The following is a 20,224-nucleotide window of genomic DNA, read 5'->3' as shown; positions in this document are numbered from 1 at the left end:
TGTTGTATTTCAATTTATCTACACATTTCTACTCATAACAATTGCAGAAATAAGTTCCAAAAATTAGAATGTTCAAATACATTATAGTTTTATTTGCACAGGCCGTCTGATATATCAGACGCTATACACTACAAGTCAGTGCAACAACGCTAGTCACTCAACATTACGTTGTACAATAATGTTGCAAGCTAGGCAGTGTGACCTTATCCAATTTAAACTGTAAAATGGACCTACATTTTCCACTACAGACTTATCACAGTACTGTATACGTTACTCATGTTTATGTATTTACTGATTATGGTATCCACAGAAACATTTCGGGTGAAGTCCAAACTGGTCAAGCTAATCCACTCTTTAGATGCCATTATTTTAGAACTTGAAAAGCTTTCATTGCGGTACAGACACCTTGCATTTTTTTTATGCTGGAGCACTTTGATGCATTGCTTATCTCCATCTGTTCATTTTTCTTACCAGCAGCGACAAGACTGTTGTCATTCCAGCACATCAGCAACGCACCACCACAACACCTGCAGTCATATGATCACCTTTCTTCTTTTTCTTGTCCATCTTTCTTTGAACGGGGTACTTCTCTGTCTGGTTACCTTGAAATGTCCCTGTTGCACTTGAAGCCAGATGTCTTAGCAATTGCAGAGATGTGAAGTAGTTGTCAAAGAATATTATATGCCCCCTGTTTGATTCAGTTCCACCTGCACCAATGAGAGGTAGGACTACATTTCCACCAACTCCAAATTCTTTCAGCCTTTCATTTTATATTGCTGTATACACTTGGAAAGTTATCCTATAGCCACTGGCCAAGAAAGAATTCTAGCGGAATTTCACAATTTTGCACATCATCTGTTGAGAGGGGAGAGGAACACAGTCATTAAATGAGATGTAGATTGTGATCTTGTCCACTTTGGGGTTGCTCCTTGTGTGTTCTAATTCAGTCTACTAATGCTTTTGAATTTTCTATCAGGGATATCGGAAACAGAGGTACTGGCCCAATCTTATGTACCCGGTATGACTCCTTTTATTTTCACATGACAGCATCCTTTTGCTCAGTTTTCCTGGTTTTTAAGTTCCATCTGTAGATCTTTCAGTAATATTTTGACTTCCAGAGGACCTAGCCTTGCTTTTTTCATACTCCATTGAAGCAATCTGCCCTTTACATTTACTCAGAAGTAGATTTCTATCAAGGTAATTTAGATCACCCTCATACTCATCTGTCATTATCTTCCATTTCACATCCGTCATCAGGAGGTCTGATGTGCTGCTCCTCTCCAAATGTTGGTTCTTCCTCCAAAGCTTCCAATATTTCACTCACCATCAAACTAGTAAGGGAATAAAAGTGTTTCAGACAATGGGACACCCCGTGCATAGCATCCGATTTTCAGGACAGCTATATTTACAAGCCTCTGTCACCTCAATAATAAGGCATAATTGACATCTTTGTGTCTTGGTAGATTCCTAGGGGTGTCAACAATAAGAATTGCCTCAAAGTTTACAATTATTGGAGATATTTCTTAATTCATAAACAAAAATCTCACCTGTTGCTCGAACCTCTGTACTATCTTGCTGCCATACTCGCAATAAATGTGATTCAACAATGAATGGCAAGACTGAAGAATTATGTATTCTTGGTTCCTGTTAGCTACAGCCTTTCTGAAGCACAAGGAAGTATTGTGGGCTTAAAACCATGCATAAATATCACACTTATTTTAATGATGTCCGATTTTTCGGACGATATGCACTAATGGGTTACAAAATAACTCATGACATGAGCCAAGGTATATATTTAAACAAACTGTTCAATAAAAAGAACATGTACAGTACAGTATTTTAATTTTAAGAAATACAAAGGTTAATATTTAGTATACAAGATATAATCCAATACAGTACTAGGCCCTGCAAAACACAGAATAACTAGTGCAGTACAAAATTAGAACATGACAATCAAGGCACACCTTCATTAACCACACTTGATACGCTTACTGGTTTGAAAAAACTGCTGATCATTTGTTGTCTTCCTTTGACATGAATTTCTTTAATAATTAACTCGTGCAGATGCCTCAAATGTTCGTAATATGCAGTTACATTTTCATCATCGTTATCTTAAACGTGTTTAATGACAATGTTTAGATGGTCTTTAATTTCACTAAATTTTGGCTTAGGGTTAATAATATCACCTGCTTCATCCTGGTCATATTCGTCCATTTCAGAGCTTTCTGCAGTGAACACACTTTCAGTGATCTCCCCCTCTGTTAAAATGTGATAACCTGGATCATCTTCATCAGCTTCTAGCCAAAACTCAATGTCTTCCAGTGTTGCTGAATTTTCACCACCTTGGTGGTGAGTTGTGAAAATTCTCTGTTTCCAATCCAGCTGTATCTCATTCAGTTTCTTTATATATTAAAAGTTTCTTCCATGAAATCAAAGTTGATGGTTTTATGTCATTGACAGCAAACACGAAATTGAAAATCATGGATCTGGAATTGTAATCTTTGAGATTCTCAAGTCTTTTGTTCTCTGCTATCTTTTTCTCCTGCAGGTGGTTCATCAACTTCCAAAATTTCATTTAAAAACTTCTTTTTGTATAGACGCTTGGCTGTGTAGATAATGCTTAGATCCATGGGCTGGATCACTGAGGTTGTGTTCACTTGCAAGAACATGCACCTGATCTTTTTATTGTCACTAGTCAGCTGTTTGACTTGTGGATGTGCTGGGCAATTGTCCAGTAAAACTAAGGCCTTCACTTTATCGTTAGGAATTTTCAAAACTTCTGTTTAATATCATCTGATTTCTGGCATGCTTTATTTGTGAAACCAATCCATTGTAACAGTTGTAGTAGTTAACAGATAATGTGTCCATAATATCTTTGACTGCACGTGGCTTTTTACATTTTGCCTAGTAACACTCTCCAACATAACCCTGTCTTGCCATAATTGTATAGTTGCAAAGGCTGTATATTTTCAGATTTTAAAATGTAATTCAGGTTTTCCCTGAATGGCTTAACACCTTCCTTGTTGGCACTGAGACTTTCAGCACATTTTTTGTTTGTTTGTTATGTTGTGGCGCCTTCTGAACCTAAACAGCCATCCCAGACTGACTTTAAAGTTGTTTATGTTCTACTGTTTATCTAATCTCTCTGCTGCAGCCTGAATTTCATCCCCTCGGACAGCCAATCCAGAAGAACGGAGTTGACAAAACCATTTGTAAACCGCATCATCCAGGGATTGATCTAGTGGCATTCGCATTCTTTTTTACAGTACTTGCTTCCTTTTGTACATTAAATTTTAGGGCAAACTTTCTTATATCATCTTTTTTCTTTCGTATGTCCGTGACAGTCTGTTTGGCAATCCCATATTGTGAACAAATGCTTGACATAGACGCTCCCTTTTAGAGTTTTTCTATGACGCATAGTTTATAGTTAAGAGAAAGAGATATATGTATACACCTTTTACCTTGACTGGGTTTACTTAACAACATCACTGTATGTTTCTGTAGGCCTACTAAACATAAACAGATGCACACAATTTCTAAAAATTACAATTATAATGTACCTAGGTATGGTAACACAATACATTCCGAAGTGTAATCACATATGAGTGTATCAGGCAACAGACTAATTGGGACTGATGGGAGTCAGTGCGAGTGAAGATTTGTCACGTACGCATGCACAATAGAGTGCCCTGGGAAGGTCAACAACCTGCTACTAGCTGTGGCAAAAACTGTGTAGTTTACAACAATGCGCCCATAACTCAATTTTATACTGTAATTGCATTTACGTATTATTATTAAATGGCTGTCTGGATTAAGCGAAGTCTGGACTAAAGGCGTCCAGATTAATGAGGTTCTACTGTACTACCATGCCTTGTGCCTGAACCCACTTACGTGCCCCTAACAGGTCTAATAAATAAATAAATAAATGAATGAATGAATAAACAAACAAACAAACAAACAAACAGTAGTATTTTCTGTTTATACCTGATGTGATTTCTTCTTTTAAGACACATGAGCTTTCACTATAGGCTGATGGTATTTGTTAACAGATAAATGCAAGTACGCGTAGTGTCATAGGCATAAAATCCACGAGTGGTTTCTAAGCGTAGCAATGATAATGCATAACTCTTTCATCTAAAAAGAATACAGTGTAAACTGTGTTAAAGACAAAATATCATGGATGAAAATTTTATGCTGATTTAAAGAGATTTTCTACCTCAAGCCTAGAAAATAGAAGCCTATCATGATATACAATAGCATACACATGCAGAAAACTAGGCTGCTGAAATAATAATTGATACTTCTTCACACTCCCAAAGAGAAACTAAAAAAAAATTTGTTGGGGGGAAACTTGTGATATAAACAAAATCCTTGAAACAGAACATTTTAAAAAAATTTTAATTGGTGTACAATGATAACCTCCTATATGTGGTAAAGTAAACGGCCCAAAAAATGGCAGTTTCTTCTTCATGGATGGCTGACTTCAAACTTCATAATTTTTATAACTTTATAATACTGATTTTCCTTGGTCAGTTCAATAAATTCCTCAATGATCTTCAGCAACGTAGCTCAAGAATCCAATCCTCTCCATAACTAACCACGCCGATTTAAGTGGACAGTTACATTCCAATAAATTTAGAGATTTCATTTGACAAGGAAATTATATGAATGTAATAAAAACACTCAACATTTATTTAGTATTTTATTAGAAAACCTAAAAACTAAAATCTGGTGAAAAATGAAGTTCACAGACATCACTGAATGGCAAGGCCTCCTTTAATTTAGTCTTGAAAATGAATAATAGCAGTTTTAAACAATTTGAATTCCACTTTCATCACTGGAATTCTTCTTACATCTTAACGCTGTGAGACACCTATATATTCTAGGTATGCAAAGAAAATTATACTCTAGAATTTCTTAACATCACTCTTATAACAGGATTTAAAAATATGTACAAATTTGCCTGAGGTTCTATTAAACAATTATACAGTATTCTTTCCCGTAATTCAAATGTATCAGGGATCAAGAAGAGAAAGTGGCAGAAACAGGCAGGATGTTCAACTAACATCCCGGAGCAGCAGAGTATTCAACCTGCAAAATTCATCCCAATATGAGGGAAAATTATAGAGGTTTAAAAACTTCAAGAAGACTCTAGTTATTTAGGTGGAAAATCAGGCCAATAGTTGATGTAGTAGCGATGAGTGGTCCCTTCAAAAAGTCGATCCAGCCAGTTTGGCAAGCCATCTAGGAGATTACACTGGAAAACCACATTGCTGTACTTGTCTGAGAGGGCACCCTGCAAGAAGACAGTCAATATTAGTATTTAATATCCAGAAACATGAAGCTTATTCTTAATCAAGAGAGTATCATCAAATGTAATTAAATACTGAAAATACAGTACATACAAATTTGAACATGTCTGCAACTACAAGGAAGTAAAACAGCATATACTGGAACTACTCATATTATCTTAAATACATGTCTATCCTTATGCAATTTCAGTTACAAACTTTTGAAATAGTCTCCTCTTGAAGAGATACATTGATTTCAAATTGCAATTCACATTTCTCAGCATTCAATGAGGCCCTTCCTTTATAATCTGTTTAATATATGACCATGGCTAATAGATAAAATGACCAGACATCCTGTTTTCATTGTGACAAAACCATTTCTCAGCCTGTTATCCCAGTGTCCTGATACATTTTGTTTGGATGCCTATTTTTTCCATTTTGTTAAAGAGCGCTAATTATTATCCAATTTTATTAATGTAATATTTTAAATAATTATACAAACTCAAATCTCTCTTATCATCATCTTCTTTGCATTTTCCCATTTATGTGGGGTCTGCCTTCTTGCAATCGATCCGTAGCACCCCGAGGGCTGAGTTTGGTGAGCTGCATGTCATCTCTCACCCTATCCAGCCAGCATGTTTGAGGTCGCCCTCAAGGTTGGCGACCCTCCACGTTCATGATACCAATATAATGGTCCGTTATTGGACATTATTCATTTTCCAGCTAACTCATTCCTGGTTGCCAGCATTTCGCCTCCGTGTGCTAAGTTGGGATCATCAGTTGGTACCTAGCACACCCACCAAGATGCTGGCTAGTGCATACCGTTGAGGCCACTGCATAGGCTACTTGGCGCCACTGGCAGTGCCAATGAACTATGAGAGACCTTGTCTCATTACCAAAAATTGATGCCTGCTTGGCCATCAGATGATATAGATGTTGATTCCCATAGGGAATCTGAATTTCCATCCTGAATGAGTAAATTTATAATACCAATATAAATGGTCCGTTATTGGACATTATACATTTTCCAGCTAACTCATTCCTGGTTGCCAATGTTTCACCCCCATGTGCTAAGTTGGGCTCATCAGTTGGTACCTAGCATACCCACCAAGACGCTGGCTAGTGCATACCGTGGAGGCCACTGCGTAGGCTACTTGGAGCCACCGGTAGTGCCAATGCATTATATCAAGCCAACAGAATGGTGGTTACTAACACAACGGAAGATAATGTGTAACACCTTACAAAAAGCACAGAACATTATTCCAGAATACTACTGCTATCTCTTGGCAAAGGTTCCCTTCAATATTAACTGTATAAAGGACCACATTTTCTACGATAATCAACTGATGCTTCTGATTCCTCATTATTTATATCTTCATATTTACGACATTAACAGCGGCCCTGAACACGTTGTTTGCAAGACATACTTTTGTGTGCTTGTGTTAACGCCTTTATTCTGTTGACAATATACACAACATCACATTAGGTGAAATAACAGCCACTTTTTATTTGAACCAATTTTATTAGTACCACATAATTTTATAAGAAGAAGTTTTAGTCTCGGACTCATTAATTTTAGAATTACCATAGACAATGCTCCAATAACATGTTTTATTAATGAATCAATGTATTATTCACATTGAGTGTACCAATTTTTAGTAATAAGGCTACAAGGCTAATCTTTTAGCTTCTCTTTTAATATTATGTGTAACTTTTTAAGGTTGTATTTTAGGCTGAAGGTGCCCTAAATAAGGGGCAAAACATGTCCCAAGAATATTATGTATTAATATATTTATGTAATCACTTATAAGTGGATGTAAAGTATTCAACAGGTCGTTTAATAAATACCTTCATGGTTTTTGAACTATAACAATTTTCAGTACGGATCAATAATGAGGTTTCTAACTTGTAATATACCACTTAGTCGAGCAGCTCGTCTCCTTTCTCCCAAATCTTCCCAGCCCAAATTTTGCAACATTTTTGTAACGCTACTCTTTTGTCGGAAATCACCCAGAACAAATCGAGCTGCTTTTCTTTGGATTTTTCCCAGTTCTTGAATCAAGTAAACCTGGTGAGGATCCCATACACTGGAACCATACTCTAGTTGGGGTCTTACCAGAGACTTATATGCCCTCACCTTTACATCCTTACTACAACCCCTAAATACCCTCATAACCATGTGCAGAGATCTGTACCCTTTATTTACAATCATATTTATGTGATTACCCCAATGAAGATCTTTCCTTATATTAACACCCAAAGGCAACTTTCACCCCATCAAGGCAGTAATTAAATCTCAGAGGACTTTTCCTATTTGTGAAACTCACAACCTGACTTTTAACCCCGTTTATCAACATACCATTGCCTACTGTCCATTTCACAACATTTTCGAGGTCATCTTGCAGTTGCTCACAATCTTGTAACTTATTTATTACTCTGTACAGAATAACATCAGCTGCAAAAATCCTTATCTCTGATTCCACTTCTTTACACATATCATTGATATATATAAGAAAACATAAAGGGAAACTGCCTTGAGGAATTCTCTTAATTATTACAGGGACAGATAAAGCTTCGCTCACTCTAATTCTCTGAGTTCTATTTTCTAGAAACATAGCCACCCATTCAGTCACTCTTTTGTCAAGTCCAATTGCACTCATTTTGGCCAGTAGTCTCCCATGATTTACCCTATCAAATGCCTTAGATAGGTCAATCGCGATACAGTCCAACTGACGTCCTGAATCCAGGATATCTGCTATATCTTGCTGGAATCCAACAAGTTGAGCTTCAGTGGAATAACCTTTCCTAAACCCAAATTGCCTTCTATCAAACTAGTTATTAATTTTGCAAACATGTCTAATATAATCAGAAGGAATGCTTTCCCAAAGCTTACATGCAATGCATGTCAAACTGACTGGCCTGTAATTTTCAGCTTTATGTCTATCACCCTTTCCTTTATACGTAGGGACTACTATAGCAACTCTCCATTCATTTGGTATAGCTCCTTCATGCAAATAATAATCAAATAAGTAGTTCAGATATGGTACTATATCCCTACCCATTGTATTTAGTATATCCCCCGAAACCTTATCAATTCCAGCTGCTTTTCTAGTTTTCAACTTTTGTATCTTACTGTAAATGTCACTGTTGTCATATTTCGGCTAGGATATCATCTGCACTAGGCGCTTTCCCAGACTTCATTTTGTTGTTGGCAGTGGACATTTCTTCCGTAGTGATAGTGGGCACTGGGCCGTGAACGGGATCAGCTGTAGGTAGAGTTAGATGAGGGAACTCCTTGTTGCATGTATCCAGCAACATAGTATGTCATGTCTCTTTTGTAGGAGGAGCCCATTTCTGTCTTTGATATTGATAACATGACCTAAATCTTGTGTGGCACGCTCATGAACGCAGGCAAGTTTCTAGATTCTAGTGATGTGCGCGAATAACGCCTGGAATGGCGAGAATCGGTTCCTACGACTACGAGGTCACACTCAATGTTGCATGCGAGGAATCGGTTCCTGATAACATCACCAGTGTGTGCTGGGCGCACTCACTAGAGTGAGTCTTCCGTATATAAGTGGGGCAAATTCGAACGTGCAATATTTACTATTTCTTTCGTATACAGTGAAATGTCTTATTGGTTGTCACGAATGAATTATGCCACATTATAATGAAATAACAATTTATCCTGGTTATCTGGAAATCACAATTCACATTTCAACACTGGTTGTAGCAATCGACATTGTTATTTATGCTTATACAGTATTTTTCTAATGTGCTTATCAAACATCGCTAGTGTAAACGTATAAAGTCTGTGGAATTAAGTCACATTTTTAATAAGTACACAACTTGTTTCATAGCATACCTGTCATCTGTTACATTTAATTTGCAATGAACATTTCATGCTACTGTCCGAGTCATTGGCTGAATGGTCAGCGTTGAGGCCTTCGGTTCAGAGGGTACTGTGTTTGATTCCCGGCCGGGTGGGTTATTTTAATCACTTCTAATTAGTTCTTTTGACCCGGGGACCGGGTGTTTGTGTTTGTCCCAACATTTTCCTCTTCATATTCAGACAACACACTACACTACCAACCACTAAAGGAACATGAAATAGTGATTACATCCCCCCACATAGGGTTGGAGTCAGAAAGGGCATCCGGTTGTAAAACAGGGCCAAATAAACATGTCCGATACAGTTTGCACCCGTGACCCCACAGTTGTGGGAAAAGTGGTAGAAAAAGAAGAAGAAGAACATTTCATACTACTGCTAAGTATTATTACGAGAAACTGTCAGAATTACTATTTTTGTTTTCATCACTGCTTAACATTAGTTAAGGTTGTCTCTTTAGTACAATTGTATTTTGTTGAAATAGTAGTGTTATATTACGTCATTTACCCCGTACACGTTTTGATTTGTGTACAATCCATACAATTTGATTAGTTTCAAACAGAGAATCATATTTTCTGATCAAATTACAGTTGCATCAGAGTATATAACTCCAGGACACTACAATGAGAGCAGGCATGGCGTGTAAAGTGCCCTGGTTTTAAACCAAAATGGACTCGCATTACATAACACATTCGTGCCGCACGTGTTTACGTATCTGCATTATAGATGGTGCTACTAGTTCCTTGGAATTGATTCCCCAGGCATATGGAATCGACTCTTCGCAATTCCAGTCGCAACCCATCACTAGTAGATTCTATTCGTGCTACCAGGCTTATCCAGCTCGTCATAGATAGTTTTGTAATGTGCTGCTTTTGCAGTTGCTACAGCTCGTTTTGCACTGGACTTAAGAGCCCGGTACCTTTCTAAATCCTCCGAGCTGCATGTCTGGTGCCATGTCTTGTAAGCAGCTTTCTGTTCCATAGTTACCTGCTGCACATCATCATTCCACCACCAAGTCTGCTTGTCAATAAGGCATTGATTTGGTTTGGTGACACCTAGGGTGGATGTCGCACATGTCTTAATGGATTCAGACAGTGTGTTCCAGCCATCTTCTACGGATGACATTGTAGAATTTGAAATCGATGATATCAATGATTCTTTGATGGTAGCTCGATGTTCTAATAGTCTCCACCATTTAATGCGTTCAATCTTCGTGCTGGACCTCATAGATACATAATCTATATGGACTGCAACATCTAGTACAAGAAGTTGGTGTTGCGGAGCAACGCTGTCATATGAGATCACTTTCGTATCCTTGACCATCGCAAGGTCTCTTCTTCGTACCATCCAGTAGTCAATTTGGGACATATGGCTTCCACTGTAGTTGGTGATAAGTGTGAATTCCGCTTTCTAAAAATGGTGTATGTTATAGACAGATCCCATGCTTGAGCAAATTCTAGGATTCGAATGCCATCATTGTTACGGCAACCATATCCATGGCCTCCGTGGTTTCATTCAAATCCATCCCTTTCATGACAAACGTGTCTATTTAGATATCCACCAATGAAAAGAATTTTGCTGTCATCAACAACTTGAATGTGTGATTCCAGTTCATTCCAAAACTTGTCTTTCTCTTCTTCAAGACAGCCAGTCTGTTGGGCATAGCATGTCACAACTCGAATTAAACTGGTCACTAAGTTGATGATCTTTATTGACATCAGGCGGTCGTTGACGCGTGCTACTTCAGAGACGCTGTCGCGAATCCACTGGTTTACAATCACACCTACAACATTTGCACTTTTCCTACCATTGTAGATTAGCTTGTAGCCTTCTCCGATATATCTTGATTTTGCACCTGCCCATCAGGTTTCTTGAAAGCGAGCTATGTCCACATTCCGCTGCTTCAAAGAGGCGGCAAGTTCTCGGCTTCGGCCTGTCATTGTCCCAATGTTGAGAGTGGCTAGTCTGATAACATCTGATGTCTTTTGGTCTATTTTCTTTAGCTGACGTCAACGACTCGTCTGTAGCCCTCGTCCATTTTCCACATCGTTCGGGCAAAAATGGTGCGCGTCGATAAGAGGGGACACCCTAGCATTTCTATCTGAATGAAGAAGAGTCAACTGCATGTTGATACCAAAAAATACCTCAACCGACATGTCGCTCTGCCTGTAGTCAAGGGCATTTTATACCTACTGCCAGGGTTTCTTGAGACCGCCCCTAACATGGGGAACAGACGCCTTTTGCAGCCGCTCCTAACATGGACTACAGATGCTGCACTGTGGTTTTCAGCGGCATTTCCTCCAACTGAGGGACCACCACCCTCCCAAACGAGTTCCTCTGCCCAAGGCCGTTGGTTCCTTCAGGGTGTTAGGTTCTTTCCCACCATTCAACACTCGGCGTAGAGACGCTGGTTGCACAGTCTACTCTATTATTGTGACAGGACGAAAACTGGCCAGACATAAAGAGAGACAGTTAAAGTTTTAGATCATTTAATCAACATTTTTAATAGTTTTATGGATATATAAAATTATGTTAATGAAGCAAGGTTAGGGATTTGAGATTATATGTAAAGGCCGGTCTCCACTGATTAACATTTAACAACAAAATGGTAAATGTTAAAAGTGTTAAATGTTAACTGGTGACACCATCAATATGTTAAATGTTGAATACTGTTTCATTTAACATTGTGTCCACACTTAATAAACATGTTAAACTTGACTTTCTTTGTTTATATATAGGTAGTTCATCATATCAATCTGCGGTAATACATTTAGTTGGTGTATAGTATTTTCAAACAAGGACAATGGACTCAGATGAAGAGGATTTGGCCTTTGTTATTGCCACTGTTGCTTCTTGTTATGATTTAGAAATGCACTTTTACATTTCCTCCCCTCACCCTGCTCATTGCTTGAAAAGCAAAACTCTTTGAAGTATAAACTTCATCCGAACCCCCCCCCCACACCCCCACTTCCGACTTTTCTGATTTTGTTGCAATACTCGACTGTACTGGGAGCGGACGGACGCTAGGTATTTTTCGATGCACTTGCAGGAATAATTATGGATAATTTAGAGTTCCTGGAAACTGTCGGCTTTCTTTGCTTTATCTCTGTATTCCTGTGATGAGACATCCCACAAACAAGGCTTTTCTGTTATGTCATTAATTAAGTCCAAAGTAATCTTGCTCCACAGCATTCCTGACTATGAATTTTTGTATAGTGAGGAGAGAATGGCACGTGTGCACATACCGGTACCGGTACTGCATTTGTAGCTTATAACAAAGGGAATAAGAGTTGCGGAGTGTTGTAACTATAATCCTACTTCACGAGAAGCACGTCGTTTGCGTCGTTTGGCTGTCTGTTGACATGGAAACGGCAAGGAAGTTGCCGAAGCTGTGCCAACATCTCACAAACAACTAATTGACTTGACATGTTTTCCACTTGGAGCGGAATGACAATAAACTGTTAAATGCATTGGCAAGGTGGAATAAGTGTGTTAAATATATGAATGTATGATTAAGTTAGAATTTGTCGCGCTAACCACGCGTTATTTTATAATCTGCAGGCTTTCGGGCTGAGCAGCATTTGCCTAGTAGGCCGAGGCCCATCAGGGAATTTTTTTTTCTTTTTTACAAGGTGCTTTACGTCGCACCAACACAGATAGGTCTTATGGCAATGATGAGATAGGAAAGGATTAAGAGTGGGAAGGAAGCAGCCATGGCCTTAATGCAGGTACAGCCACAGCATTTGTCTGTTGTGAAAATGGGAAACCACAGAAAACCATCTTCAGGGCTACCGACTGTAGGGTTCGAACCCACTATCTCCCAGATGCAAGCTCACAGCTGCGCGCTCCTAACTGCCCGGTCATCAGGGATGTAGCGCCATGAGGTTTAGTTTTTAATATAAGGCGTGTTCGAAACACTTCCGTTTGAGGGCGTTGCTGTAGCAGATATGCAACATAGCGCGACTTCAATGCAAGTATATAGGCACGGACATGTAGGCAAAGGGATTAGTGTGGCAGTCGTGTTGTGCCGAGGTGCGTGTGTTAAATGCGGCTGCGTGAACTATGGTGATGTTAATACCAAATGCATCCAAACAGGACCAACATGCTGTTGTTCTGTTCTTAGCTGCCGAAGGACAAATACCAGTGGACATCCATCGGAGAATGAAGACCGTGTATGGGGCAGCATGTGTGTCGAAAATCACCGTTGTGGAATGATGAACTGAGTTCTGTGCAGGTCACGTTTTGACACAAAACAACAAGCAGGCGGTGAATGAGTGAGAGAGACTCGAGCACCCGCCCTATAGTCCTGATCTCTCTCCATACAATTATCACGCCTTCAGTCCCCTCAAAAAGGCCTTGAAGTGTCGACGCTAACCACGCATCACTTTGTAATCTACAGGCTTTCGGGCTGTAAAGGAGGTGCAGCAGGCGGTTAAGGACTTCTTCAAGCAGCACAGCACGGTGTTTTACCACACGGGGATCTTCAACCTGATGCGTCGGTGGGATAAGTGTCTCAATACTCACGGTGATTTTGCCTCATTGGCATTCCGCTTCAGGACTGTACAGCTGTCGAACAGAAACTCTTTGATCGCCCCTTATCTTTTCAGTAACATAACATTTCTATATGCGACAACCAGGGTTTTCTTTACATATTTAGTAACAATTTCTTTTATTACCATTGGGCAATAAAATTATGTTCAAGAACACAATTAAAGCGCTTGGTGAAAGAAGGACCTATTCCACCCTTCCATCAAAATTATTATTTTTTATTTCAAAAGTTGGATGCCTGGCACGGTTCCAGTTTTATTCCAGAAGTTCTTTATTATGGGATAGGCCCAACCTCGTTATGTTTCTTATTCATGAAGTGAAGAATCAATTCACTATTCACTTCTTGGTGGAAGAAGGTTCTACTCCACATTAGCAACACTAATTGCATTTTATTGGCTGTGCTCGGCTCCAATTATACTTCCTCTTGCTCACATATTCCAGTAAATAAATATGGCTGACTCAGAAAGTGATTCTATGCATCCACACTCCACTCCTTCAAAGAGGCGGCCAGTTCTCGGCTTCAGCCTGTCATTGTCCCAGTGTTGACAGTGGCTAGTCTGATACGATTTGATGTCTTTTGGACTAGCTTCTTCGAAGACTCGTCAGTAGCCCTCGTCCATTTTCCACATCATTCGGGTGAAAACGGTGCGTTGCTTAGATGGGACGCCCTAGCATTTATATCTGAAGAGGAGTCAACTGCATCTTGAAATGACAAAAAATACCTCAACGGACGTGTCACTCCGCCAGTCGTCAAGGGCATTTTATATCTACTGCCGGGGTTTTTTGAGGCCGCCCCTAACATGGGGAACAGACGCCTTTAGCAGCCACTCCTAACATGGACTACAGACGCTGCACAGTGGTTTTCAGTGGCATTTCCTCCAACTGAGGGACCACCACCCTCCCTCAGAGCTCCTACGCCAAAAGCTGTTGGCTCCTTCAGGTGTTAGGTTATTTCCCACCATCCAACACTCGGCATGGAGACGATGGCTGCACAGTCTACTCTATTACTGTGGCAGGACGAAACCTGACTAGACATAAGGAGAGACAGTTAAAATCTAAAATTATGTTACTGAAGCAAGGTTAGGGATTTGAGGTTATATGTAACAAGTACAAGAATATTTTTGGTAATTTACGCCACTGAAGAAGAGAGCAATTGAAGCGTCTCGTAACATGTATGGATGTCAATGACAATAAACTGTTAAATGTACTGACAAGGTGGAAAAAGTGCGTTAAATATATGAATGTATGATTAAGAGAGAATTTGTCACGCTAACCAAGCATCACTTTATAATCTGCAGGCTTTCGGGCTGGGCAGCAGTTGCTTAGTAGGCCGAGGCCCATTAATGATTTTTTTTTTCTACAAGGTGCTTTACGTCGCATCGACACAGATCAGAGATGTTTATTCCCATAGGGAAACCGAAATATTCATCCCGAATGATTTTTGGTAATGAGACAAAGTCTCTCATAGTGCATTGGCACTGTTGGTGGTTCCAAGTAGCCTACACCGTAGCTCCACGGTATGCACTAGCCATGCGTCTTGGTGGGTGTGCTATTTACCAACTGATGAGCCCAACTTAGCACACTGGGGCGAAACACTGCCAACTAGCTGTAAAATTTATAATGTCCAATAATGGACAATTTATATTGGTCTTACGGCAACGATGGGTTAGGAAGGGGCTAGGAGTGGGAAGTAAGCAGCCATGGCCTTGATGAAGGTTCAATCCCAGCATTTGCCTGCTGTGAACATGGGAAACCACAATAAACCATATTCAGGACTGCCAACCGTGGGGTTCGAACCCACCATCTCCCGGAAGCAAGCTCACAGCTGTGCGCCCCTAACCGAACGGTCAACTCGCCCGGTCATCAGGGATGTAGCACCATGAAGTTTAGTTTTCAATATAAGGCGTGTTCGAAACATTTCTGTTTGAGGGCGTTGCTGTAGCAGATATGCAACACAGCGCGACTTCGATGCAAGTATATAGGCACGGACATGTAGGCAAAGGGATTAGTGTGGCAGTCGTGTTGTGCCAAGGTGCGTGTGTTAAATGCGGCCACGTGAACAATGGCGACGTTAATACCAAATGTGTCCAAACAGGACCAACATGCTGTTGTTCTGTTCTTATCTGCCAAAGGACAAATACCAGTGGACATCCATCGGAGAATGAAGACCATGTATGGGGCAGCATGTCTGTTGAAAATCACCGTTGTGGAATGATGCACGAAGTTCTGTGCAGGTCGCGTTTCGACACGAGAAGCTGGTCGAACTGGGAGGCCAGCCTCATTCTTACGGAAAACAACAAGTGGGCGGTGAATGAGTGAAAGACACTCAAGCACCCGCCCTATAGTCCTGATCTCTCTCCATACCATTATCACGCCTTCGGTCCCCTCAAAAAGGCCTTGAAGTGCCATCACTAACCACGCATCACTTTGTTATCTGCAGGCTTTCAGGCTGTAAAAGATGTGCAGCAGGTGGGTAAGGACTTCTTCAAGCAAGAGGGCACAGTGTTTTACCACATGGGGATCTTCAACCTGATGTATCGGTGGGATGAGTGTCTCAATGCTCACGGCGATTTTGCCTCATTGGCATCCCGCTTCAGGACTGTATGGCCGTCGAACAGAAACTTTTTGATCGCCCATTATCTTTTCAGTAACATAACAGTTCTATACGCAACAACCCAGGGTTTTCTTTACATATTTGGTAACAATTTCTTTTATTACCATTGGGCAATAAAATTATGTTGAAGAACACAATTAAAGGGCTTGGTGAATGAAGGGCCTATTCCACCCTTCCATCAAAATTATTATTTTTTATTTCAAAAGTTGGATCCCTGACACGGTTCAAATTTTATTCCAGAAGTTCTTAATTATGGGATAGGCCCAAGTTCATTATTTTTCTTATTCAGGAAGTGAAGAATCAATTCACTATTCACTTCTTGGTGGAAGAAGGCTCTTCCCCACATTAGCAACACTAATTGCATTTTATTGGCTGTGCTCAGCACCAATTATACTTCCTCTTGCTCACATGTCCAGTAAATAAACTCAGAAAGTGATTCTATGCATCCTGGTGAAAATAACTTGGTTAGTAGTGATATAAGCAGCATTTTTGTAAAAAGAAGTCAGAAAAGGCAGACACATCCTGTGGAGTGGAAGGGCAATAAAAGAAAACAGGCACAGGCTAAATGGAAACAGCATACAAATAGAAAATGTAATGTATGGAAGAAGACTTCAAGCAAAAATAAACAATACTGCTCTTCAGAGTGGTTTGGATTCAAAACAATAACAAATTAAGAGAGATAACATTCCAGGAATAGTATAATCTTGGTGATTGCAACAGTCAGTCAGTATATTCAGTGTTCTCCCCACAAATTTTCGTCAGCCGGGTGGCAGAAATGAGTAGCTGGGAAAGGAATACATCATAAAAAATGAATAAGATAAAATTTCAATTTATTTCCCTAAGTGCATTAATAATAATAATAATAATAATGGTCTCAAAGGCGAATGAGGAATTTAATGTCCCAATGGCAGAGAGAGTGGAAGAACCTAGTGGAGTAAAGCACGAATAAAAAATAATTTCGGACTAACAATCCGATCTTATCTTGGAATTAATTTCCTACCTTGTACAATGTACAATTTCAATTGCAGAATGGAAAGTCCGCTGAATAAAAGCACTACCCCAGGTGGTAGCTCGGAAGAGATATACACCATTGAGTTATGCAATGCATCGGGACCTAGGGTTCTGGGGAGTCCCAACATCTGCAATAAGGGTGAGTCGGAGCATCCTTGGAATCCTTTCAGACTTAAATTTAACAGGAAATTCTTTGTAGGCACTCTTAATGTAAATTCCTTGCTAAAACCCGGCAAACCAAAAGAACTGGAAATTTTCCTAGATAGTCATGAAATCCAGATCTTAGCAGCTCAAGAGACACGGTTTATGGACGAGAGTGTAACAGAAACCAAAGATTATAGAATCTTTAAAGGTAAACCAGCAATCAAAAATTATGAAAGGAATACCACTACAAGGTACTGCCTTTTATGTCCATAAAGCAATATTTGATAATGTTATGGAATTCAAATATAGTTCAGAAAGGTTATCTCTTCTCACACTTAAATGCAAGAACAAAAAGTATACATTTGTTAACTGTCATGCACCAATAAATGAAGATAATAGGAAGAACCTAAGTAAAAATGAAGAGTTCTGGAATCTTCTATATGATGAAATATAAAAAATTCCAAAATCAAATGTTATTCTAATAGGCAATTTTAATGCACAGATAGGCAAAGAAAAAGTTTTCAGCAAAATAGTAGGGGTATATCCGGCACACAAAAGAACAAACAAAAATGGCATGAGACTAATTAATCTCTGTAAATCCTTTCACCTAAAATTAATGTCGACCTTCTTTAAGAAACTTCCAAGAAAGGCTAAAACATGGGTGTCCCCAAACCCAATGTTAGGTGAGTTTCAATTGGACCATGTAGCTATTTCTCAAGAAAGTATTAAGGAAATTATGAATGTTAAAAGTAATAAGAAGTGGAGAGTTTGACGCCGATCACTACCTCGCAGGAGTCAAAGAAGGCCGAGAAAATTAATGAAATACAACATACATAGGCTCAACATTACACAAGCAACTATAAAAAACATTCAAAAAGAAATTAAAATAACTCAGCATGTCAAATGACCAGAATTATCTAAACAGATTAATAGTGCAGCAAAGAAAGTATTTGGATCAGTTAAAACTAAAAAGAAAGTATGGTGGAATAACGTATGTGAGGAAGCACTAATCGAAAGAACGAAAAAGTGGAAAAAATGGAAATGTTCTGGAAAGAATGAACACTATGAGCTATTTAAACTACAAAGGAAAGAAACAACAAGAATAATAAGGCAGGTTAAAAGATCTTTTGAATAATCACAGCTAGTAGAAATTGAGAATAATTTTGTAAGAAATAATCAGACCTTTAAGAATAACCTGAAAGGTTATCAATCCCCGAGTATTTGCTCCAGAGATGCAAATGGTAAAATTCGCCTTAACAATGCCGAGAATTGTGAGATTCTGGCAAAACATTTCGAACACCTGCTGAACTGCCCTGAGCCAAATCATAAATTAAAATTTTCAGAAATTCATGAAAATCTAGAAGCTGATTCACCTCCAACAGTGGAAGAAATTAAGGAAGCATTAAAAAATCTTAAAAATAACAAAGCTAGTGGGGAAGACTCCATAACAGCTGAACTTTTAAAAAGGGCTGAACCAAAAATTATAGAAGATCTACAAATAATCTTTGAAGAAATTAGGAAACAGAAAAGATCCCAGAGGATTGGAAAGTGGCTCTAATACACCCATTACACAGGAAGGATAACAAGCAAGATGTCAACAACTACAGAGGTATATCTCTCTTGCCAGTTGCTTACAAGATATTCTCAACAATACTACTAAACAGAGTAAAACAGACAATGGACAGTCAATTGGGTGAATATCAAGGTGGATTTAGAGAGGGAAGATCTTGCTCCGAACAGATTTTCAACCTGAAATCTATAATTCGACACAGATTAATAAACTCCAAAGACATAGTTGTAACATTTATTGACTTTAAAAAAACTTTTGAGTCTGTTGATAGGGAAACCCTAGATAAAGTAATCCGTGAATTTGGAGTTAAAACTAAATTGGCAAACCTAATTCGTGAAACCCTTACTATCTCAAAAGTAAAATTTATGGGTGAAATATCTCAACCTTTCAAAATAAATACAGGTGTCAGGCAGGGTGATGGTTTATCTCCACTCCTTTTCAATTATGTCATGGAAAAAGTTGTAAGAATTTGGAATGAAAAACTGAAAGAATCCAATCATGCTGGGGAAAAAGAACAAAGGTGTTGCAATAAATTGCCTAGCATTTGCGGATGACTTTGCCATACTTTCAGAAAGCCTTACAGATGCAGCAATGCAAGTCAATCTCCTTGAAAAGACAGCCAAAATGACAAGCTTGAGAATCTCTGCCGAGAAAAAAAAGTTTTTGACGAATATAAAAAGTGTCCCAAAGTTTTTTAGTAACGGATATTGGTCAAATAGAAAAGGTAAAGAAATTCAAATATTTGGGTGAGACAATTCAAGAATATGATTTAGAAAAACCTGCTATAGAGGAGAGGATACAAAAGATGGAAAGAGCTTATGGTATAACTATACTTACAATAAAAAGTGCTTATCAACAAAACTTAAAATAAAGCACTACAACACAGTAGTGAAACCAGAATGCCTGTATGCCAGCAAATGTGTAGCACTGAACTACAAGCTTGATAAATTAGAAATATTAGAAAGAAGAATTATAAGGAAAATATTAGGTCCTCGAAGAATTGCAGAGTTTTGGAAATTAAGAATTAACAATGAAATTTACCAGAACATAGAAAACATATCAGAAACAATAAGAAAAAGGAGATTGCTATTTCTTGGACACATTTATACAATGGATGACAATAGACTAACTAAACGAATCTTCAAGTACCTTTGGGA

The 20,224-nt window shown here is 38.9% G+C and overlaps 1 protein-coding gene across 1 annotated transcript in view; it reads right to left on the bottom strand.

The window, feature by feature from the left end:
• Positions 1 to 4,754: 4,754 nt before the first annotated feature.
• The window catches only part of l(3)80Fg (dnaJ homolog subfamily C member 16 l(3)80Fg), a 507,034-nt gene continuing 491,564 nt past the window's right edge, over positions 4,755 to 20,224 (bottom strand). The window contains exon 13 of the mRNA XM_067141678.2: positions 4,755 to 5,296. Within this exon, the coding sequence (XP_066997779.2) occupies positions 5,156 to 5,296 (141 nt within the window). The 3' untranslated portion in view covers positions 4,755 to 5,155. The remainder of the gene's footprint in view (positions 5,297 to 20,224) is intronic.

Source organism: Anabrus simplex, chromosome 2, assembly GCF_040414725.1.
Source record: "Anabrus simplex isolate iqAnaSimp1 chromosome 2, ASM4041472v1, whole genome shotgun sequence".
NCBI lineage: Eukaryota > Metazoa > Arthropoda > Insecta > Orthoptera > Tettigoniidae > Anabrus > Anabrus simplex.
The sequence above is the reverse complement of the archived record's forward strand: the minus strand, read 5'-3'. Positions and strand labels throughout refer to the sequence as shown.